The sequence below is a fragment of the Phlebotomus papatasi genome, chromosome 2, assembly GCF_024763615.1.
Source record: "Phlebotomus papatasi isolate M1 chromosome 2, Ppap_2.1, whole genome shotgun sequence".
In the NCBI taxonomy this organism is placed as follows: Eukaryota; Metazoa; Arthropoda; class Insecta; order Diptera; family Psychodidae; genus Phlebotomus; species Phlebotomus papatasi.
In genome coordinates this window covers 58,160,981-58,185,689 of record NC_077223.1, presented here as the reverse complement: position 1 = coordinate 58,185,689, position 24,709 = coordinate 58,160,981, and the positions used below count along the sequence as shown (strand labels likewise).

General features: G+C 33.4%; 1 protein-coding gene across 1 annotated transcript; it reads right to left on the bottom strand.

Annotated features, from left to right (window-relative positions):
* Positions 1–16: 16 nt before the first annotated feature.
* LOC129801885 (transmembrane channel-like protein) lies at positions 17–18,182 on the bottom strand. Its single transcript, XM_055847317.1, has 13 exons — positions 18,103–18,182; positions 13,406–13,607; positions 13,081–13,327; positions 12,820–13,008; positions 12,623–12,756; positions 8,582–8,689; positions 8,345–8,439; positions 8,216–8,259; positions 7,381–7,776; positions 2,545–3,968; positions 2,305–2,481; positions 1,424–1,755; positions 17–1,350 (listed from the first exon to the last, which is right to left on the bottom strand). Exons 1-13 carry the CDS (start codon positions 18,131–18,133, stop codon positions 308–310), a joined length of 4,422 nt encoding a protein of 1,473 aa, XP_055703292.1. The 5' UTR covers positions 18,134–18,182; the 3' UTR covers positions 17–307.
* Between the last annotated feature and the right edge of the window lie 6,527 nt (positions 18,183–24,709).

Here is a 24,709-nt window from a genome sequence, read left to right as displayed (position 1 = left end):
GAAATATAGTCTTAATTCTTCAGGCCTAAGAATCATTATTATGATATAATGGATATAATCAACTTTTTCAAACTTTGACTACATTTTACCAAACTCGTAATTGATTGACGAACCTAATTCATAAACTGCTAAATTTCTTTTTAAACAGAAAATTATTTGAAATGAAATAAAAAACCCAAATTGGCTAATCTTTAAAATTGTAATAATATGCACTTTATATTCTTAATAAACAGGGGACCCAGAAAAAAATGCAATAGAAGATTTATAGATAAACCCGGTAATCCTCAAAGTTAAAGAAAAATGTAGCTTATGATGTCCTAGGCGAATCTCTAGGAGACCCTTCTGATGATGGTTGTTCTTTTCCTTCTAAAATGCATTCATCGCTTTCGGTTTTGCTTATGGTAATTGTGGGGATGTTGTCTGACCAGATTGAAGACATAGAATCCTGTCTTTTGGACATTTTTCTAGGATGTTTTCTCCCAGAAGCTTCTTCTCTTGCTTCTTTTTTGGGAAGTTCTTTAGTCTGTTCTTCAACTACCTCTGCCACAGCTTCCTGTTCTTTTTTGGCCTGGATAGCTTCTTTAACAAGGTTAAAGAAAGTATTAAATTTTTTCTTAGCTTTTGGTTCCTTGACAATTGGTTCAGGTTCAGATTTTGCTGAGGATTCTGCTTTAGGGGAAGATGGTTTAGGTTGAACATCCCTCTTAGGCCGTATTACCCCATACTTCGGTTTTTCGGTTTTAGGAGCGGTGAATTCCTTGCATACAACTGCACCTTTATGCTGTGTCCTGGAAGAGGAATCATCTCTCTCTTCCTCGGAAGTACTAAGATCTCTCTCAGGGATCTTCAAATCTTCTTCTATATTTGTCGGTAAGTCAAAGTTAAAGACAGGTGGTTTTTCCTTTTCAGAAATTATGGTAAATTCTTGAGTTTCTGCAAGTCTGGGTTTCCTCTGAGCCAGACTTCTGCGTCTTTCATGGGGAAAATGAGTCTTCTCACCTTCTTCAACATCTTTCTCCACTCTGAATTTTTTCAAAGGATGATCATTACCTGCCTTCTTTTCCGGAGACTCTCTGTTTTCTTCTTGTTTTTGTTTCCTAGCAGCTTCTCGGAGTTTCTTTAGAATTTCCGGAAGAGATTCTCTGGCTTTACCTTCATGCTTCTGCCGATTTACCCGATTGTCGTGCTCCTCAACATTTTGTCCGGCTTCTTGGTCATGTGGAAGGGAATCATGTTGCTCTGTATCTGTTTCATCGTCCGCCGGCACTGCAGGTGCGGCTGGAGTGCTGTCTTCGTCAGATGTTGCAGAGCTTTTTCGTAAAGCTTTCTTCATAATTCTCTGCAAGAGTTCTAAAAGAAAAAAAAGCCCACGAAGAGTCTTAGCTAAAAGGCGCAAAATTTGAATTGAGTTAATCACACAAACCTTTCTTAGCCTGCAATTTATTCTCCTCAGTATCTACAGGAGCTGCTCCTGTTGGTGTTAGAGGCGATGTTGCATTCTCCAGAACTTTTCTCCATCTCTCAGATATTCCTGTTGGTGCATTTCCCTCGGCAGCTGGTTTGTTTTCGGCTAATTTCATCATCTTTCGCCTCTCTTCGACCCTTTCCCTTCGTAGTTGATTTCGCAAATCTTGATTGGCTTCCCTGAGGGCATTTGTTAGCGAAATCAAGTAGTAGATTATAAGGATAAGAAGCAGAAGGAGAGGAATCACAGTGCTTGGTGATGCGATGAAGTCCAATGGCTTGTGGAGTGACCTATTGAGCAGTAAAATACAATCATTTAATTATTGAACAATTATTGAATTAATTAGGATATAGAAATGAAAATTAAATTGGGATATGGATTGATGAGGTGTTTCCCAGATATAGAGAAACCTTTATATAATATATAATGTAAAAATGAAAATGTGAAATAGATTTTTGTGTTGTCAAAATTACAGTAAAAACATATTAGCAACTCTTATTGTTGTAAAGCAAAAATTCATTTAAAGTAATAACGTGTAGTTATTTAAAAATAATAAAATTAAATGTGTTTGGAATATCGGCAAAATATATACTTTTTGCACAAACATTACACGTTTTCTGTAAACAAATTTTCTGTGTTTGCTTTACACGGTTTTCTATATATTTTTTTAGACAATACACAATTTTGTAATTTTACACAAAAGAAATACAAAAATTTCGTGTTTGTGTAAGATTATAATCGTGTAAAAACATTGTGTAATTGGCAAGTTATGTTTTGGTGAGACATTATTTCTTCTCTAGAGATTATGACTTTTAGATTTTTTTTTCGAATTAACTTACTTCGGCAGAGTTTCTCTGAGAGTCTCAGTGAAGATGTAATAAATCCTGTATCTGTTTGAAAAGGGCCCACAATGCCAGGAAGGTTCAAGCCAAACTATTGCAAAAGCAACAGGAAGGACACAGAGGAAAAGCATTGTCAGCAGCAGAGCCAAGTAAAAATTGTTTGATCTCGAAGCCCTGCAATTTTTTTTCAAATTAAAAAAATTATGCAAAAAATTCTTCAACAGGGGGGTGTATTACCTGAAAATAACTTCATGAGGGACATTGCAGGTGAGCACTGCCCATGATCTCAAGTACATAATAATTACTAGCTTAATGAGATTGAGAATGGCTAATCCGGGCGAAAAGAACATTCCCATCCAGACCATTCCTTGATTGTTCACCAGATGTAGGATGTTCTCGGCAATTTTAAAATCTCCGTATTTGGGAAAGCGCTTTTCAAGGTCCCAGCACCAGCATTTATTCATGAAACGTACAAACAATGCTCTAAAAAAGTCCAGGAGCATCGTAGACATTACTGTGATCAAGAGATCCATTACGGTCAGCTTTACGAGTTCCTGTCCAAACATTGTCTCCCAGCAGAGTTTTCTCAGTTTTTTCTTTGTTTCATTTCCGATAAAATTGGCTCTTTTTCTAAGCACATTGATGTCTGTTGATGGTGGTTCTGTTGAAACTTCAGTAACTGTTGTCGGAGGTTCTATGGTCGTTGAAGAGAAAGTTTCCCCCTCTACACCTCCAAAGTGTCTGTCTCTGTGAAAACTCACTTCCGTCGTTGCCTCAGGGAATGCTGATGTGTCCTGAAGAGTCTCTTTTGTTGTGCTCTCTGTAGAATAATCCCAATTCGTGGATGGATTTTCTGTCACCACCGAGAAACTGGTCCATTCATCTTTCTGCAGAGGTTCTTCATCACATATTATTTCGAAGCATTTTTCCTCTTGAAGGAAGTCCTCGAGGCGCGTAATTAAATCTGTTACATTGTCCATCATTGTCCCATTTCCATCATTCCATGCTTCCGTTGAGGACAAATTTTGCCATAAATCCGTCATATTTGCCCAATCTGTGTAATTGAAAAACTCTGGTGGTTCTGTGATATTACTTTGAGAGAAAAACTTTCCAATAATCTCAAAGATATTCACATTTTCTTTTGAAGCCTCATCAGACAAATAATCATAATAATCGTAATAATCTTCGGTCGTTGAAGTTCTGATGTTAGTGCTAGGGGATGAGACTGTAAAATTTTCCACAAGCGGATATATAGTGGTTAAATTATCCGTTTCACTCTCAAAGTCAAAAGTTTCATTGAATAATCCAGCAAAATCATCTTCAAAACTTGAATTATTCCTCGAAGAATTGAAGCCTCTCGAGAGGAATAATGAAGTTAGCACTGTTGTGGCATTTATCGAGCAATTCACTTCAACTTGGCGACAATTACTTCTCGTCGAGACATCCTGGAAGTCCTCAGTCCAGGAGGAAATTGTCGTTTGAAATGTGGTGGTGATGTCTGCAAGGAAAGTTGAAGCAACTTCTTCAATTTCCGCTACGCTCGTCATCACATAATCCGCCATCGAGGCACCTTCCGTGGGCATAAAATCCACTGAAAAGCTTTCAGTTGTTAAGGGAGTAGTTCGAGGAAGAGACAAACTATGATCCATGCTGATATTTGCCTTAAGTAAAAATAAAAAAAAAGCTATCATAAGGCAATTGAATGGATTCACTAATCACGTCAATTTTGAATAAAAAATTCATTATAAGAACATCAAAACTTTATAATACTTTCTCGCTCGAACTATTTTTTAACAATTGCGTTGGATGTATTTCATTTTGTATTATAAGCGATTTTTTAAAATACTGAACCTCCACTTGAAAACTTTTAGTTTATCTTTTAACTTTTGCTAATTAACTACTCCTATAAAAACTCTTACAAGAGATCTTGGAATTTGGGTCAAAATAATCGCATAATAATTAAATTTATATTTGAATAAGTTTAAAAAAGTTTGAACGAGTGAATTTGTTTTGGTTTTAAAAAGACGTGCTCTAACGCTCTAACTATTTTTCAAAATTAATTACGGAAAGGGGGACATAGTGTCCGATACTTTGCGGAATGCTCAAACCTGCGACTTAGACGCCATACTTCAATAGCACTTTCGTATAAGGGTCGAAGGAAAACTTCTTCGTCAAGCAACACTTGTTGGCAATTTTGAAAAAAAAAATGAAATTTATTTAATGTTAATTAAATTTACCTTAATTTACATTAATTTTAGGTAGATTAATTTTTATTAAAATACATTTTCCTATAAGGAATAGGTGTTCAATTTTAGTATCTCATATGGCACAGAAAGAATGCCAATAGATCATGAGACGAATTCTTAAGATGTCAGTAGGTTTTCCTTAGATCCTACTGTTTCTCGATTCAAAACCCATTTCAATTGATTTGTAACTCACTTAAAAGTTCGTTCAAAATGCTTCAAGATTAATACAACTGTACAATATAAATATTTACCGATTATTCTTAGCCGGTTCATTTTCAGTTATAATTGACTGGAACCGGTTCAGTTCAGATCAGTAAAAAAAATTCAAGATTTTTCCTACAACACCAAATATGACTGAATACTGATTGAAAACCCGTTATTGGGAATGGTTCAACAGTATTTTCGTTTGTAGACGTTATGTTCACCTAAGTAACCTCTAAAACCGGTCCCGGTCAAAATCTCGGAAGTCAAAATCCCGAAAGCTAAAATTCCGAATGGGCCAAAATCCCGAAAGCTAAAATTCCGAATGGGCCAAAATCCCGAAAGCCAAAATCCCGAATTCTTAAAAGTGCAATAGCTACTCCCACGATTGTACCCGCGCTTTCTGGAGGCAAAGGGAAATCTTCTGTGTCTTGGAAAATTATTCTAAACATTTTCCCCCATATAATTTCATCCCTTTCAGAATTTTGAACATTCGGGATTTTGGCTTTCGGTATTTTGGCCTTTTCTGTATTTTGGCCTTTTCGGGATTTTGCTTTTCGGGATTTTGGTTGCCACCGTCTAAAACATATCCAATTAAAATAGCACAACGAATTTTCGATCAATGCAAAAACATGATTTTGACGGTCCTTTATTTATTTGTTTATTTAAAATAGATAATTTTAATGCATCAATACCTACCTACATATACAAAAAAAACTTTTATAAAACTTTTTTTCTTTTTTTCCTACATGAATGTAATTAAGAATTTTATATTCAAAGAAAATTTCTTATCTATGTTATGACCCGCTCTGGATATGTTACTGTCACTGTGTAAACTTTAGGCCATACCATTACGTCCATCTAAAGTTATGTTTTCTTTTGAATAGGTCGTGATAAAAAAAAATATTTCACTATATAATGCTTTTACTTCTCTACAAGAAGCAGCGTTTTAAATAGAATAGAAATTAAATTTATCAAATGTATGGCCGGACGTAATAGTAAAAATTGTATTTGGACAACCGGAGACCCTATCGACATAGTAAAAGGAAAGGATTAAAAAAAATAAAAACTGTATAAATACGATAGTTTTCAAATGAAGACTGAGGTGTATTTGACAAGATTTGTAAAAAATTTTATATTTTTACTCTAACTTAAGGGGTTACGTTGGTCATGCAGACTAAAAAACAGCATATTTCCTTGATATTTTTTCAATATTAATAAAGAAATCAATTCGAGCTGTTAAGCACATAAAAGTACAATATATTAACTGTATTTTCTGAAAATTTTATTTCAAAATTTTAAAAATTCAGCCGTTGGGACCTGATTTTTGTAAACGGTTTTTGAAAAGATAACATAATTTTCGGTGGACAAGATTTCTCAGAGTATACTTATTCATCTGACATGAGAAAACTAAATATTTCTTGTTAGTTGATGAGTTAAACTTCCTTTTGAAGGGAAGTTATTTATTTTCCGTTGATCACAATTTATTTTACAAGATAACACGATGTAAGAATTGAGCCAAAAATCCAAATTTCATTTAAAAAATGTATTTTTAACGAATTTAACTCGTCAGCTAACAGGAAGTATTTAGTTTTTGATATCAGTTGAATATACTCTGAGAAATCTTGTGCGCACCGAGAAGTACGTTTTTTTTTCAAAAGTCTTTGAAAATTAGGTCCCCCCAAAAGACTGAACTTTTAAAATTTTTAAATCAAAATTTCAGAAAATATTGTTTAAAGGTTGCACTTTTACATGTTTAGGAACTTAAATAAAAATAAAAATTTATTATTTTGAAAAAAACAAGAATGAGAAAATATGGTGTTTTTCAATCTTTTTGACACACGTAACCCCTTGAGATTAAGGGAAAAATTAATTAAATGTTTTGAGATACGGGAGACTGGGGCAAAACTTGTTTAAACGCATATTTAATTCTTTCGCGAGCTCTAAGAAAACTTAAACGTTTTATAATGAGCGTAGTCTTATAGAAAATTTACTGCTCTACAACATTGCAGAAAACTATTTTCCTCTATCTCGAAAGAAATGTGATTTTCGAATCATTTTCTAAAAGTCGATTTTGTGGAGATTTTCAAAATTGCTGGGGCAAATTTTGTCAGTCTTCGAATAATTTATGACATTTTACTCTCGCAAACGTTAAAAATATCAAATAAATATATTTTTATAGGAAATTTATTCCTCTACAACTTTGTCGAAGATAATTTTTCTCTATCTTTACGAGAAATGTGCTTAAATTGAGCTAATCAGTATTGATATTTTCTGTAAGCCAAATATTCCAAAATTAGGGCTCAAAATTTCATTATTTTATATTTTACATAATCCTTCCTCGAATCTCTTGAAACTTTGTAAGTTTAAGAAGGTTCATGAAGGCTATCTATGTATAATAAAAATTTCAAGCCTCAGTCTCTGTTATTTTAGAAAATAGTGAATATTGAAATTTTCGTTTTGACAATTTTTTCCCCAGTCTTCCCTACAGTAAATGATGTCCCGAATTAGGCCTAAAGGACATCGAAAATGGTTTCCAAAAAATACAAAACAGTAGTGAATAAGTGTTAAATGTACAAGAAAAAACTACCCCTATGTGGTATATATTCTAAATTTTTCATCTTACCTTTATCTCTAACAACTCTGTATTCATATCGCTTATCTTATCAAACAATGCAAAGATAAGTGAGTATAAATTTAGAAGATTGAGCAGCATGATCCGGGCCAGCTGAAGACGCAATTGTTGACGTGGATGGTAGCTCTCCATAAAACCCAAACCCTCAAAGATCATGGGGAAGAAGAAGGAAATGAGAGACATTACAATCGTAATCTCATTGCGTCTCCACCATGTATCATTGGCCTCTGGTTCAGTTGAACGATTTACGACCATTACTACGGCATATGCTGAGACAACCAGAAGTCCTGCCACCAAGAGATTCACCACAATTCTCAGGCCAATAACCTTCCAGTTTCGTTTATCCTTCTTCTTCTCAGCTTCCTCCAAGAGAGCCTCTTTGAAGCCCTGCAAAAAAAGCTCTGTCATTCACATTGTTTATACATGAGTAGTGCTTTTTTTAAAGAAGTATTTACACTTCCTGAAAACAATTTGATACAATATTTAAAGCTTTTAACTGCTTAAATATTAGTTCTGTTGTCTGACTGTCGACTTTTGCCGGAAAAAAAGAATTTTCCTAGATATTTTAAGAAAGTTGACGTTTTGTGAAAATTGCAGGATGACTGTGGGGATTTGTCGAAGAATTTTCACGGTTGAACGAAACTCTGCAAATAACAGGGAATTTTTCCACAGTTGTGAAACATCCCTTCGTCAAACACCCATAATCGGATTTTACACTCACTGATAATGCCATATCAAATAATTTTGATACTAGTTTTTCTCCCTGATATTTGCTTTTTTTCCAGATATACTAGAGCAAAATTACCATGGAAATCCCTATACTTACCAACACGACAGAAGCTACCCTATTGTGAGCTGTTTCTGCATGGCCTGGGTGAAAATACCAAAATAGGAAGTATGAATGTTTGTGTATATTAAATGGCATATCTCCTATGATAACACAGAAAACACTTACCAATCATAAAGTCCCATCCAGTAAATAATTTCCAGGAGAAGACGCATTCATCATCTTTGGAAGATAATTTCGACATGCGAGAATTTTCCGCCATTCTATCCACCAAGAATTAATAGACATGTTATTATGTTTGGGGCTATCAAATCATAAATTTCCATAAAATATCACAGGGAGTAGGAGTATTAAATGCTGGAGGCGAGAGATGCTTAAAGAAAGTTCAAGATGAGCTTCACTTACTTTCTCAATGTGGCCACAAAACTGTAGATGTAGACAACGAGGCCCGTTAGAAAATACGCCAGAGGTAATTTATAGCCCCAAAGTGTTCCGGAAACATCTGAGTAATACCTGCGATGGAAAAAAAATGAAGAGGCAGAGTTGGTGGTGAAATATGAAAATTCACATGAAAGGCAATTTTCCTGCATACACTCCTTTTTTGGCATCATTTGTCTCACTCAGAAACTTGAGAGGCGAATTTGCTACAATGTCAGAGTGGAAAATTAATAAATTGAGCAGGATTTCTGCAAGATACTGATACAAAGTTTTTTTTTGTGATTTGCTGAAATTCTAGGAAAATTGAAAATTATTGTCAAGGCTAAGGCTCACTATTCGATATTTGAAATTATTAGTGATTCTATATTTCACTTATATTGCATGTAGCGTTTAATTAAAAATTATAATTACAAATGTAAATTTAAATTTAAAAAAATATGAGTTCGACATGAATGAAAATTTCTACACTTCTCTTTTAGAATGAAAGTTCTTGCATTATTGTGTGAATTTTTATTGGTAAACCATATAGCAGAACTTTTGCTATATAACGCTTCCAAGAGCCTATAGTATTTTTTATGAATATGTTCGTGCAAGGAGCAAAACGTCTATGGAGTTTTTTTTTATTAATTTTAAAAATATTCATGGATTAATCCATTCAGTCAATGTACCAGAAATACTTGAGATAGAATGTTCATATTTTGGGATTAGTTTCCTACAGATAAATAGATGAATTTTTTGAAAAGAAATTTTTTTTATCTATTATGGGGGCGCGGGGATTTGCCCTCAAACACACGTCTTAACGGTCACTGAATTTAAATTCTGTGCATTAATTCATTACAAACTCTATTGCTTTATTTCTTTTGGAGTCTGACGGGGAACTTTATGCTCTCAATTCTTCCGGTGTTCGTCAGAAGGGTATTCCTTTTTTCAAATGAAAAGAATCTGTTTTTTTTTTGTTTGGAGAAAAAACAGATTCTTTTAATTTGAAAAAAGGAATACCCTTCTGACGAACACCGGAAGAATTGAGAGCATCTATTGCTTTAGTTTAGATAGAGCAACTATCCAAGAAAACAAATTGGCAATCAGAATTCAAATCAGGAAAGAGGAAAGAGGCCAATTTTAATAAATTCGACGGGATGTCGAATTTTCTGTCCGCCATTTTGAGCAAAAATTTTGCATGACCTTCCGCGAAGCAAGAAAACAATAACAAAAAGTATTTTCATCTCTGTCGGACTATTTTTCCCAAGTAATTGAAGAACTAAAGTTACTAAAAATCTATTCCTGACAGCGATTCAAGTATCAGTTGCCCAGGAATAAATCATCTAAAATCACTCAATTTGCGTATGATGTATAATACCATGGTAAGGAATGGGTTAAACAGGAAAATCAAGACAAGTGCAGATAAAATGAAGAGATAGGGATATGGTTACATCTATATGCAAATATTCTTTGAGTCTTCCTTTACAAATCGCTGTTCAACACAAACTATAATGTATCTATAACGTTATTGAGATTACACAGTTTAGTCAAATAATTCTAGAAATTTCTTAAGAATTTTCACCCTTACACATTAGGCGTCTGCACATTAGTAGAATTTTTTTTTTAAAAATGCCTTCTTAAAGAAAATTTCCCCTATCCTTGTAGGCATAAAAAATTTTTAAAAAGCATTTTTAAAAAAAATTTCTACTAGTGTGTAGACGCCAAAGATATCTCAGAATCTTGACGTGATGGACCACAAGTATTTTCAGAAGATATGTTCAGAAAACACTCAAAATACTCATACATTTCTATATTACGAAAAAATTTTCATTTTGTAATTTATTTAATTGATTTAATTCTTTCTTTCTTACTTTGTTGTATTCTCTGAATTTACTTTGTATTTATTATGGCTGTAGCAATATCGGGCATATATTTTGATAAAAGTGAGCAGCAGAAATTAAATTTGGTAAGTTGGCACAGGGAAAATATTAAGAAGTTCAAAAAATTATTAACATTTATTCATACAATGCTCCAAGTAAAGCATTTTGTAATTGAATAAAGAACTACACACGCTTTAATCTTTCCTGAAATATTTTGAATTTAATGAATAAGCAGTATCACCATATATAGCTAAAACGTTAAGAGATATCAACTTCTGGTCTTAGGTGACCCCCATTAAAGAGAATGTTATCATGATACGTTTTTTTCCTTTTTCACCTCATCAGGTTTTTCTCGAAATTAACCAAAACTTTTTCAATAATTTTCGGATATGTTTTTGAGGTAGTCCAGATGAAAATTGCGGCCAAACCTACATATGACCGGAAAATTCTCCATTGTGAATTACATTTTATTACATTATATTTTTGGTGCGCAAAATATTTCAACTGATTTGCTTAAATTTGGATTTTTTGGAAAAATATTGATATAACTTATCCGGCAAAATCATTCTCAATCATTAATGAATTGCTCAAGTAGGGGAGACTGGGGCAAAACTTGTCAAAACGCATATTTAATTCTTTCACGAGCTCTGAGAAAACTTAACGTGTAATAATGAGCATATCCTTATAGGAAATTTACTGCTCTACAACATTGCAGAAGACTATTTTCCTCTATCTCGAAAGAAATGTGATTTTCGAATCATTTTCTAAAAATCGATTTTGTGGAGATTCTCAAAATTGCTGGGGCAAATTTTGTCAGACTTCGGAGAATTTGTGACGTTTTATTCTCGCAAACGTTAAAAATATCAAATAGACATATTTTTATAGGAAATTTATTCCTCTACAACTTTGTCGAAGATAATTTTTCTCTATCTTGACGAGAAATGTGCTTACATTGAGCTAATCAGTATTGATATTTTCTGTAAGCCAAATATTCCAAAAATAGAGCTCAAAATTTCATATTTTTTATTTTACATAATCCTTCCTCGAATCTCTTGAAACTTTTCAAGCCTCAGTCTCTTTTATTTTAGAAAATAGTGAATATTGAAATTTTCGTTTTGACAAATTTTGCCCCAGTCTTCCCTAATCCTAACTGATTTATTTTTCTCGAATAACCCTTTTTATTTACGCGTAGGCATTTTAACAATGACAAGAATTTTCTAGTTTAGAATGGTTTTTCGATTTGTTAATGAATTATAATAGGTAATAAATTGGTATAATCCAATAAACATGCGAAAAGATAATTCATAGATAGCTCTATCTCGTGTGAGTTTAAGCAAAGCAGGGACGTTCAATCTATTTTTTAATTTAATTTGCTAGTTTACTATCCAAAGACGTTTTTCTTTAAATTTTTGGACTGTTTTTTTTTTTTAATAATTGGAATTTTCGTAATGAACTATCATTCAAAAATGTTTTTATCCCGTTGGGCAGCTTTGAAATTGGACTTGTTTAAATGGAGCTGTTTTTAAATGGAAATGAGCCTTAATACTTTCCCCTAATATATATTTTTTTAAACTAAAATCGTTGAAAAACAATACAAGCTTTTATTTTGAAATGAATGTTCATATTAACAAATGAATTGAATAACTAACATTTTATCAATTGTAGAAAATGGAATAGATAGTTAGCCAATAATCTGACTGAACAACATTTAGATTTTCAATATCTCTCTCTTTAGCATTAAATTGCAAAGATGGAAATTTTCCAAATTGCATTTCTTATTTTCTCTTCTAAAATCAATTCAATTTTCCACTTGAAAGCTTTTATTCAAGTTGCAACATGCTCTTTGTATAGGAAACTTTCTCATTCAACCACTTCTTTATTCAAAGCAAAAACATTAAATTTCATTTTTCTGAAAAGAGTGATTTTTTGTGCAAATTTAATATGTTAAACGATTTGGAAAAGAGATTCTCATAGTCTTTTCATTTTAATTGAATTGTCATTGAGTTGAAATCAATTTGCTGAACACTAAATTACTAAGAGGGGTAGTGGAAGTGTTTTAACAACTTGAGAAATGCTTCATCTCAAAAGCTTTCCAGCGAGGAAACGAAGTGGATGGCAAGAGAGTACTTAATCTGTGAATTTGTCTTACCCATAGAAGAGAGGTGAATACTTGAGAAATCCCTCAAAATCCCAAATGGTCAAGAAATTGGCAGCTGTTGCCTTTTCTTCCGGCAGCATTTGCTTCCGGTCATCATTGACACCCATGAAGTCTGTAGCAACAATCTTAAAAGGAAGCATGAGATGGATTTATAGTTTGATTGAAAACTACTGCATTGTCACACAAACCTCTGGCACCACAACAAAAATTGTAAGTACAACTGCAATCACAATATTCACCCAGAAGAGCCAACGCAGGAAAGTGAAGTATGAGGCGACCACAGAGCCAAAATGGGATTCAATCTCTTTTATTCGGCGTTCCCAAGGAATCAGTAGAGCCGAAATGTTTGCCAGCTCACGTCGTCCATGTTGCCATTTCTTTAAAAAAAAAGTCAGTTAATATAGAAAAGATTGAGAAAAAAATTAAATATCTCATTTTCTGTAACTTACTGCAGCGATGAGAAGTTTAAAGCGTGCAAAGAGATCCCTAGTGCTCCTGGACATGGCAAAGCGTTCCTGGAGAGCTCCCTCATGCTGAGCCACGTAAGATTTGGCCTGATGTACAAGTCTGAGCTTCCTCCGGATACTCCATGCTTGAAGTTTCACCGACTGAATAACTTCCTTGTGCAAACGAATGTTTTCCAAAATTTGCTCCTGGGTAGATTCTTGATTTCCATCCTCCAGGGATATGGCAGTGCTTAAAGTTAAAAAGCAATGAGGTTTTATTTTGTAACAAATTTTTAGTAAAATTTCCATCTGAGGCCAATATACTTACTCTCCTGAACTCGTTGTGTAAACACTTGAACGCCTTCGGTCTAGTCCACCTGGAAAATTCATGGCATTTCCCATTGGGCTGGACGTCCTTCTGGGACTCTTGTAGCCCCTTTTTCTGGCCCCACGTGTACTCGCTCTTCTCTGCATTATTGCTGACACAGACACACTGTATTCCTCCAAATCTTCGTCCTCTGAATCTCTGGCTAGGATAAGAATAGGATGGCTTATTGGCATTCTGGACATTTTTCTCTATCGACAACATATTTATACAGCTCTTAGTTCTCGCATATGCTCTTAATGGTTTAGCCGGAAAAAGTCTTATGGGGCCATGGAGAAAATTTTCTATGGAAATTTTCACGTTCTCTCAATGGTTTAGGAGATTTTCAGCCAGAATATTGAAAATTGTGCATATTGCAAAATGGTGCTAGGAAGAATTTTAAACAGTTTATTGAAAGAGAACAACTTCTGCATAGTTGAGCAGCATATGAAAATAGAAGCTGTGCACATTTTATATAAACTTCTTAAAACACAACTAGATTTTTTTGAGTTTAAAAGAAATATTGTTTTTATATAAATTTAAACTATTATATTATATCAATATTGGATTCCCAAAAGTTACTTGAAGACTTGCGCTTTTTGAAAATTGTACAAACTGGATATGCGTCTATATTCTTTGTTATTATATATACTTTATACTATTTGTGTCATTCAAATAATTTTACTACTCGAACTCCAAGAGAGAGCAGTTATACAATCCGCTATTTTTCCAACTTGTCACTGCACTAGAGCTTTTAAACGGTAAAAGATATCAACTTCCGATTTTCGGTAACCCCCAATAAAAAAAATATATATACCCAGACGTTTGCTAGCTGAGATTCTTTACAATCTCGGCTTTTGCGGTCCTATGTGAAATCCGACCTCGTCAGATCGGGCCCAAATTTTGGATTTACACGTTGTGATACGTTCCATCCGTCCCGTCACGAATACAAACGCTTCTGGAGAGAGAACGGAAAGAGATATTGACAAGCGGTTTTCGGTAAAGGTTAAATGTTGATAAGTGGCTAGAAGTTGGTGATGTCAGACGCGTCAGACCCATCCCCTACCTCTCGTTTTTCTATTATGGAACTCCCTCAATTTTTTCTCAATAACTTAGCCTCTATAGCAACGATCGATTTCAAATTTTAGTATGCTAAAACTAGGCCTAAGAGCTTTCGATTAAAAAAAATTTAAGCCCCCTACCCTACCTGATCCGTGCTATTTAGTGAACAAAAATGTCATTTTCAAATGGCCATATCTCCAGTTCCAAATATCAGCATTTAACAAAAAATCTAAAGCCTGATTAATCAAAAAAAAAAAAAACGATTTTCGAAAATTTAGTTTCGCATATTTCAAAAACTAGACGATGATTTTTCTTTACATTTTAGTTATATTGCAGCTGAGATCGAGACCTTTCCAACGGTGGGTCACACTTCTCCTTCTATATGTTCTATTCTCTAACCTGAGCTATAATCAAAAATGTCTTGACCAGACTGCATTTTCGATGTTTATAAAGCGACTTCGCAAAAAAATTTCAGTACTCCCTCCGTTTCGAAAAAAATCGTGAAAAATGTTTGTTTCGAAAAAAGTCATAGATTTTATGAAAAATTGAGATTCAGGGACAGTTTACTGGTAGAAGTTTTGTATACTACAAATATCTCTTGTAAAGAACCATTGTTAATGTTCACTGCTAAAATTGGGGTTCAGTCCTGATGGTAAGTTGAGGAATGAATGTCTTAAAAATTTCTTACTTTTTACGTTTTAGTTTTAAACTAAATTAGGTGCTAAATGGTGAGAGATAGAGACTTGGGACCTTCGTGGGACCTCCTAGAAGTTGATTCAGGGACCATTAACATGCCCCTAATTCTCCCCCAACCAACCTTTCCCCTTTTCCACCAAAACCACGTTTTATCGGTTTGCTCGAAAACGCGTCGTACGATTTTTTTTTCAATTTTGGATGTATTTTACGGATTGCCTAGGGGGATATTCGATTATATAAGAAATTACTGTAGAATCATTACTAATTAATAACGATTTTTCAAGGTTATAGGTTAAAATGGCTTTAGAGAATAGTAAACGCTATAACCGAATAGTATCATGCTTGTGCTAGTTGGAAAGATCTAGGAATTCTTCCATAAATTGGATCTTTGAAGAACTTTATTAATTTATAGGTAAATGAAACGAAACTATTTTAGAAGATAAAAAAATAAGTGTAATTCAAACTTCAACGAGACAAAAAGTTTTTTATTTTGCAATTACAGATGCCTACCAGATGATATGAAGTGAGTTAGTTTAAAGATTGAAATCGATAATTCACAGATAGCTCTACTTCTTGTGTTCGAGCATTCTTCAAAGTTGGGACGCTTTGCCATCTATTTTTGTGTTCATATGTTATTTCTGTCTTTATACATAAAACTGTGTGGGTAGTGTATTGATAAAAGTCTCAACAGAAAATATTCAGTATTTTTTTTTCATTTAAAATTACCTGAAGAAAATTCTATAATAATATATTCAGAAAAAAATTCTCAGATAAACAAGGTTAACACAATTATAAAAATAGTTGTATTAATTTTTAAAGTTTATACGACTACGACATCGACTTATGTCATAGCATCAAGTTTTTTAAACTTTAATTGTTGGATCTCTTGGTAGAAAAATTTCTCATGAATTATTGAAATAGTATGTACAGAAACTATTCTCAATAAACAAAACTTTTTATGAAATATACTTAAATATATAAATTATTCTGGTGTATTTTTGAAAAATGTGACTAAAGATTTTTGAGTTTGTAAGTTGATATTAGTTTTTACTAACTTTACTATTCCAGAAGATTGTGGGACATCTAAAAATATTCTACTTTTTTTTTTTAAAGAAAAATATAATTAAATCAAGTCTAAAGCCTCATATATGATTAATCTTTTAAGGTTCAGTGGATTACCGGTAACCTAAACAGATCTTTTTTTTTTTAACTATTTAGAGGGCAAAAAACTTTACCAAAAATGCTTTTATGTTTGAGACACTACTGTGGTGATCTACTGGTCTGTAAAAGGTTAAGCAACGACAAACAACAGAAACGGTTTTGTCTCAGGCACAAAAAAACTTCAGAATAATAAAAATTCCCATAAATGTTTGTATAAAATTAATAAAAAAAATAATCTAGTGGCATGGAGTACAAAATTTGCGTTATATAACTTTATGTCCGGAAATGTTGAACATCAAATAAATCGGGTACCGTAAATGCGGATGTACTCAGGCAGTAATCCTGCTTATCGTAAGCTTTTCTTTAATTATAGCATTTAAGGATGACCATTAGATCATTCTTAAGTGCCCTTATGGTCACTGGACCATTCTTAAATCCAGATAAATTTTTTAAATCCGTATAAATTTTTTCCTGTTTTCGTATACATTTCACGAGATACATATCTTCAAAACTAGGTTGCCAATTTGGGATTTTCGGTTGCCTATTCTATATTAAATTGGCTTTTATTTTGTATTTTTATTATTTGCTAATTTATTCTACAATGACAAAAAATAGCTAATAAACTCAAAAGTTTTTTCGCGCTAGAAACATATGGGAAACATAGGAAACGTCATGCCTCTGCTTAAATCCTTGACTTAAAGCAAAGCTTGCGAAAAGTAGGGGAGGAAAGTACGAGTTTAACACATCAGCTAAAACGAAATATTTAGTTTTTTGACGTCAAATGAATATACTCTTTTATACTCTGAGGATATACTCTCAGGATATACTCTGAGAAATATTATCCACTGAAAAGTATGTTTGTTTTTTTTTTAAACCTCTGAAAATTGGGTTAAAACGGCTGAATTTTTAAAATTTTGAAATAAAAATTTCAAAAAATATAGTTTAATTTCAAGGTTATACTTTTATATGCTTAAAAGCTCGAATTGAATATTTTTTTTATTATGTGTTGAAAAGGGATGTCAAGGAAATGCTGCTTGTTTTAGTCTGCGTGATCTACGTAACCCCTTAATATATTACTTTAAGATACATCAGAAAGAACTCAGTAAAAGAACTCGTTCTTTGAATTTCTATAACTATTGAAAAAATTGTAGTGATTATTGCAATTGCGCCTATTTACAAGTACTCCAGTTTCTTCTGTTTAACTTTAAAATTCATCATTAATCTGTCTATGTCTATTAATATTTTTCGACATTTCTATTATATTCATTGGGCGTTGCTGAGCTCGATGATATCTCTTATTTTTCGAGTACAAATCAAACTTTAAGTGAAACTGGGGCAACACCAAACACGGGGTACCACCAAACACTAATTTTTATTTCTAATCTACTTGGACTATCTCGACCATTCTTTCAGTGGACAAGCATCCCTATAGTGCCTATAAATTCCTAAAGGTCTTATCCTCTGAAGTCGAATATCCGATTAAAAAATCGCAGTGTTTGGTAGTACCCCGTGTTTGGTGGTGCCCCAGTTTTCCCTAACAACATTAGAAAATTGCATTTCGAATTTATCTATGTATAAAATGACCATTAAACCCTACATATTCATTTAAATTTATTCTCAAAAGTTCTCATCGTTAAATCTTCACTTTAGCATCATTCTGCATAAAATTTCGCTCTAGTAGTGGTCACATGTGGAGCTGGAAGGCTTCATAGCTTCAATGTAAATTTGCATTTTTCATTTACCTGGAAGGTCCAGAGGACTCGATGGTTCCATATAAATGGGTGACTCCTTCCCACGGTCTCGTTTGTAAAATTGCTGCTCCTCCTTCTGCCTGTTTGTCATTGAGCAAGACATAAAAACGGACAAGAGATAGTGGTTGGGAGAGAGCGAAAGTGGTGGCAAAAGATGGACAATATCACTCATCTAACTTTTACAACCACTCATTCGTCCTTGATACAAATCGCAATTTATGCCGATTTACTAGCCCGTTCGACTATCGAAACACGCTGGTTAACATTGTGCGGAGCTTTTTTCCACTTGGAGGGAAAGTAACACAAACTGATAAGGATTGACTGTGGGTGGGAAAAACTGTTGTGTCACATGCAAACATTTCATTTTTTTGCTGCTTCTCAAAAGGATGGGTTTTTGCTTGGGAAAAAGTGCTCGTGTGGGACCTCGAATCATTGCCTGAACTCTCCGATGGGACCCTTTTGGCCAATTGGATCTAGGACTGTTTTTTGTTGGTTGGGTGAAAATATATGACTATGGGAAAATTCATAAAGTTCATAAGTTCACCTTTAAGATTATTAAGAATAAACCACGACGAAATATTAGTGGGTGAAATTGTGGGAGTGGGATTTGCTAAGTTGGAGAAAACTCAGTGTAAATTGCAAAGTTATTGCACAATCTCGAAGAAATTCTCCTGTGTAACTTCCTGAAAGTTTCTCCAAAGCAAAAGAAGGATGAGAAAGAGCTTTTGTGTGCACTTTCTTCATCTGAAAATAATTTGCATTGTCAAAATCAATTTATGGGAAAAAGCATTGAGTGGGAAAGTTTTCCATCTATTCATCTACCTATGTCTTTTCTGCCAGACTTTTCAACAAAAGATTTGAACTTTTTTTTTTTTGGAGGGGAAAGGTTGTTCAATTCTTTAACTTATTCGTGAATTCACACAATTGGTTTTGCTCGATGGTCAAATTGAATCAACGGGACTTCTTAAAATAGAACTTACTTGGGAGTCTTGCTCACTGAGTCCTTTGATGTGGCATCTTGGGTCTCCTGGTGCGCCTTCAACATCTCCTGACCACCATTCTGCTCTTCATCGACCTCCCGTAGGAAGGCCCAGGTCACAGACAACTGCTGAGGCGATGGTGATGCAGACGACCCACCAGGATGCTGTTTTATTGATCACATTTAATCCCAAAGACATGGCATTTCAATTCCACCACACAATTCTTTCTCACAGTCTCTTAAGAGCTTTTTAATACATATACTACACCATAGATGGTTTCTTCAGCTTTCACCGAGGATTTCTAATGAGAAGTTCGGTAACAAGAACCTTCACACATTTCCGTTCAAACGGAAATTGCTCAGTTTTTTACGTAGCAGTACTTTTATAAATGTTTCTTCTCGTGGAAAAGTTCAAAAGCTTGTATAGAACAACAATATAAAATTTGTGTAATGCAATTGACTTGGTAAAAATGACTCCAAGATTGAATAAACAGAGATAATTAAAACTTTTCAACTGCATGCAAATTCCTTCAAAAGCATGAATTTTCTAATGAAAAACTTTTCTGGAAGAAGGAACTTTGACAATAAAAAAAACTGACAAAGAATTCCTTCTGAGGTATTTTTGAGAAAGAAGATGCTGTAAAATGGAGTGGTGAAAGTGCGGAAATACCACAAAGGATTTTTATTATTCATTTGTAGCATTGTTGGTTAATTGAATGTAAGATGGAATTAAATACCAACATCGTGTAAAGCTTTTCTGTATAACATTAAATTACGACATGAATAAAGGATTCGGCAGGGAAAGGTATATACAACAACCACTGTGCAAGAGTGTTAATTCAACTTTTGAATTCAGAATTCACTTTAGACTTTTCAGCCACGATATTTGACTTTTCAGTATACGAGAAATTTAATAACACCATGATTGCGTCTTTTTGGGAACTTTTCAATTCTCACTCTCTCACTTGATACTGAGTCTAAGCTCAACACGCCAGAAGACTTAAGAGGATCATAGAAACTTCCAAGTTCCCCAAGTGCAAAAAGCCCAAACGTGAATGGCAATTAATTTATCATGTCTTGGTTATCGTGTTATCCACTTCACTGTGCTTTTATTGCTCGTGCGACAAAAAAAAGCTCAGTCGTAAAAGGTGTAATATTTTATGACAAGCCAAAGAGGAGGATCGTCAAAATGAACTTTATACGCGGAAAAACTCTATATGAACATCCTCGAAATATTCTCGTTAACATTAAATTGATGCCTTTGTTGTCACTGTCAGCTTTTCTTTTTCCTGTTTGTCATATATTTTATTGCTACTAATGCTTATAAGGAGCAGTCCAAAAAAAAACCCCATTGATAGAACATAACAATCATCAATTTTCTTGGAGAGGATTTGAAGATTAGAAAATGAATGGCAAAGTGCCTCAGTTTTGCGAATTGCTCAAACTCGTAAGTACTATACCTATCCTCAAGAAATTGACGTCTAAAGAACTTTATTAACATAGGCAAATGATGCGAAACTACTTTTATGAGAATGCAACTACGTTATTGTAAGGAAGTAGAGAAAAGTGCCCATGCTTGATACCATTGGAAGCTTCGTAATGACTAAATTTTTCCAATATTTCTCAATAAACGTGACTCCGTAATATATTTTATAAACTGGCCATTTTCCTATAGTTTTTAAAATATGGTTGCGATGGGTCACATATATATTGTATAATATAGAAAATTTAGTCATTACGAAGCTTCCAATGGTATCAAGCATGGGTACTTTCCCCTAGAGCAATTATAAGAGGAATCATTGAAAGTATTTTATAAGATGGTGCACCACTTTCATGTATATTTGTTAAATTTGAAGTTGTTTAGTAAAAGATTTTATTTGCATCACTTCAGAATTTCCGACTTTTACCTGGCTGATATTGGAAAGTCCGGTAAGTCTGTGCATTATACCATAGAACAAGATTTTAGGATAAGGAAAATCTTATTTCATCTTCAGGAGTTAGGGGAAGATGGGTCTTCAATACAAAAGCTTTCCCATATTTGCAAAGAAAGCTGGACTCTAACGTAATGTAATTTAGATATACAAATCTTTTAGATCTAAATTGATTTATAGCTAGGTTCAGCTTCGATTAGAAATGTACGAAAATAGCGTTTTCAATGTAGGTCCTGATCAATGAAGTCCCAACTACCTCCCCCTACGCAGATCTTGCAGTTTTAATTATTTTGTACAACAGTATACAACACGACAAGAATATTTTCTGAAAGTTTCTGAAACTGGTCAGTGGAAAGCATCAATTTTAATCACTTTAAGAACTCTTCCAACATTTAATTTTTGAAAACGACGGATGAGATTTTGCAAAGGCAAATGAACCCATTTTATGGAAATCTTGTATACTCCTTTTGGTTAGGATTATTTAGTTCTTGAATAGAGTATTCTTTCCAAGATCACAACTTATTTTATAAGACAAAAATTGGTGTTAAATATACTAAAAAAGAGGATTGAAAAAAATCATCAAATAAAATCATATATTTTATTATATTCTCTAGATAGATTAAAAGGTCACGCAGACTTAAAAAAAAACATATTTTAGGTGAGATTTTTTCGATCTCAGTTTTATATTGTATTTTTTCATCATGCTCTTAAGTAAATAAATAAAAGTACTTAAACCATGTTTTTTCAAACTTTTATTTTAGAAAAATTAAAACTTCAGCCACTGGTACGTGATTTTTGGATTCATTTTTTGTAAAAAAAAAACTTACTTTGCGTTGGAGAAAATTACGTGGTTTAAAAACACGCAGAAAATTTTGTAAAGTAAGTATTTTATTTTTAAAGATTTCCGAAAAGCAGGTCCCAACGGCTGATTTTTTTTTAAATTTTGAAATGAAAATTTCACAAAATATTGTTAAATTGAGTATAATTTTATTATGTTAAAAACAGGTTTCAAGGTAATGCTTCTTTTTTACTCTGCGTGACCTACGTAACCCTTTAAATGAATATTTTGTTATGTTAAAAAAATCAGAGAAAATATGTTGTTTTTAGTCTTTTTGAACCACAGGGAATGTTTAAAATAGAGCTTTTTCTTTTATTTTAATTTTGTACTAAGTAGTTTATATTCACAATTAATTTTGAATTCGTTCACCAATTCAAGTTGCCTCACTTCTCCCTAAACCATTAAGGAATGTTCTAAATGGTGTAAACTTTCCATGTTCCAATCTTTTGACGTAGGTCACAAAGTCTTTGTGATCTCATAGAGGAAACTGGGGCACCAAACACTGCGATATTTTAATCAGATATTCAACTTTAGATGACAAGACTTATAGAAATGTATAAGCAAAAGCATTATAGGGATGTTTGTCCACTGAAGAAATGGTCGAGATAGTCCAAGTAGTTTAGAAATAAAAATTAGTGTTTGGTGGTACCCCAGTTTCTCCCAATATTTTTTCCAAATTTAATAAATAAAAAGATCTTGTATGAAAGCACTTCAAACTCTATGAAGAAGTCATTGGCTTAGGATGTGGTAGATTGGAATAAAATGGCAAATAAATACCGATTTTATAAGTTAAATATATTTTCAATTCATAAAAATAGTGAAATATTGTTAAAAAAGTATAAAAAATTGTGAAGTTATAAACGTTCTTGATAATTCATATATATTTTAAATTGTGTTTAAGTATTTTTAATTTAATCTATGTAATTGAATTAAAAAAGTGACAAAAGTAGACCAAGTATGATCACAATCACATGAGGAGGGAATTTACTCTTTTACAGATGTGAAGATGAAAATAAGTAGTGTACAAAAGTTTCAAAGTAAAATTGTTCTAATTGTAAATGTGTCATGATCACGGCTAATCCTGTCATTATAACTTTTCAGAAAACAGACCATTCGTTTTAAAAATATAATATATAAAATTCTCCATTCAAATTACGTGTGAGTTTTAGGTAAGATTCTTAACAATCTCACTTACTATTCTATTTCATATTGCATATAAAATTAAAAAATTAACTCCTTTAGATGAACTCTCATTTTACTAAATCCTGTCTTAAAATCTGTGTGTTACAGTGCATTTTTTATATCGTTTTTCCAACATGTCATATTTATCTGAAAAATTCGAAACACTCAAAAACAGGCAGCAATAAAATAAACTAAATATCTGCAATAAATTTTAGAATTAAAATTTATAGTTAAATCAATTTTATTCACTATGATATATGTTCTATTATGTGATTTATGTGTTTAATTGCTCTAAAAGCTTATTCACACCCCTTTTGTTGGAAGCATGAAAAAGTCGTCGATATTGCAATGAAAGACAATTTCTTGAGCATTTAGGGATAGGAAAATAATAGTGAGCAAATTTCTCAATGGAACCTCAAAGAAAAAAACTATGGGTTTATATAGTCCACTTTCACTTAGTTACCCCATTTAAATTTTAGTTTTCTGTTTTAATAGTGCCTGCAGCACTTGTGAGCTTTTCTTTTATTTCTTTTACTTTTTTTCCACCTTCACGCAATATATTCCACTTCTTTGAGAAAAATATCACGAAATCATGTAACACTGATAATCCAGAATGTGAATCCTTCAGGGACGACACTAAACGTACCGAAAGTATTTAATTTATAGCTCGTACGTGAGATTGTCACTCTTGTTTTCAGTCTTGAAGCATTCTCAGCAGAATAAAAAAACACTAGCAAAATAGAAGGGAAAATCGTGGAGAGAAAATTTATCATGCAGGAATGGTCGGGAGAAAGTTCATGAACTTCCCATTTCAAAATATCACCTCTTTTTTGGCAAGGGTGAGTTCTTGCAGTTGAAAGTTCAGACTAATCTGATGAAGAAGTAGCGCGTTGTCTGCTCGCGATTCGAGCTCAAGAGACGTTAATCGAAAACTAAAACATGAACTGACCAACGTCCTAAGAAGACAGATAGTTTGTGAGAGAATTAAATTCAACAGGGTGTTCCATTCAAATAATTCTTAATAATTTAGTTTTTAAAGGCAAGAAGTTTTTAATTAAAACACTGTTAGATTTTTGAGAAAATTTATCAAAAACCCCATTTTTACAAAGTTCCTTATTTAATAAATTTAACCAAAGAAGCACCCTACAGCACCCAAACCACCCACAATGATTAGATTCTCTTCTATGATAATGTTAAGTGCGAGTCGAGCAACGGAGTCACGAAAGCTTCGGGAAATCACCAATCGCGAAGCTCACCAACAAAGAAGAAGTCACACAATAGGAAAACTTTCTCGCCACCATCGGAAAATGCTTCATCATCCCACGTCGCGGTGCCTTCCATGGAATTTCCCAGTAAGAGTAATTTTCGCAACATAGTGCCAATTTTAGCGGGGAATGCACAGGAAAAAATTTAATTAGATGAATTGCGTGCAATTAATTTGGGGTGGGAGTTTCTTCGAAAGGGTACTGCTCTGAACCTCCCACTGAACACGCAGAGTATCCTTTGGAGAGTCACGCAGAGATGGACATCGGGAGGTCCCACTGTGGAGTCTGGTTCAGGTCAGGAGGTTTATAAGTCGTATGGTTGTGAATAGAACACCAAGAGGATTGTCATTATTGTCAGACTTCCTAATAAAAATGATATTACGAAATTATGTAATTATCTTGT

Coding starts and splice junctions, on each gene's coding strand:
- LOC129801885 (XM_055847317.1), bottom strand. CDS start 18,133: ATGGAACCATCGAGTCCTCTGGACCTTCCAG. Junction 8,440..8,581: donor TTTGTGGCCACATTGAGAAA/GTAAGTGAAGCT, acceptor CTTGGTGGATAG/AATGGCGGAAAATTCTCGCA. Junction 3,969..7,380: donor CAGAGTTGTTAGAGATAAAG/GTAAGATGAAAA, acceptor TTTTTACTTAAG/GCAAATATCAGCATGGATCA.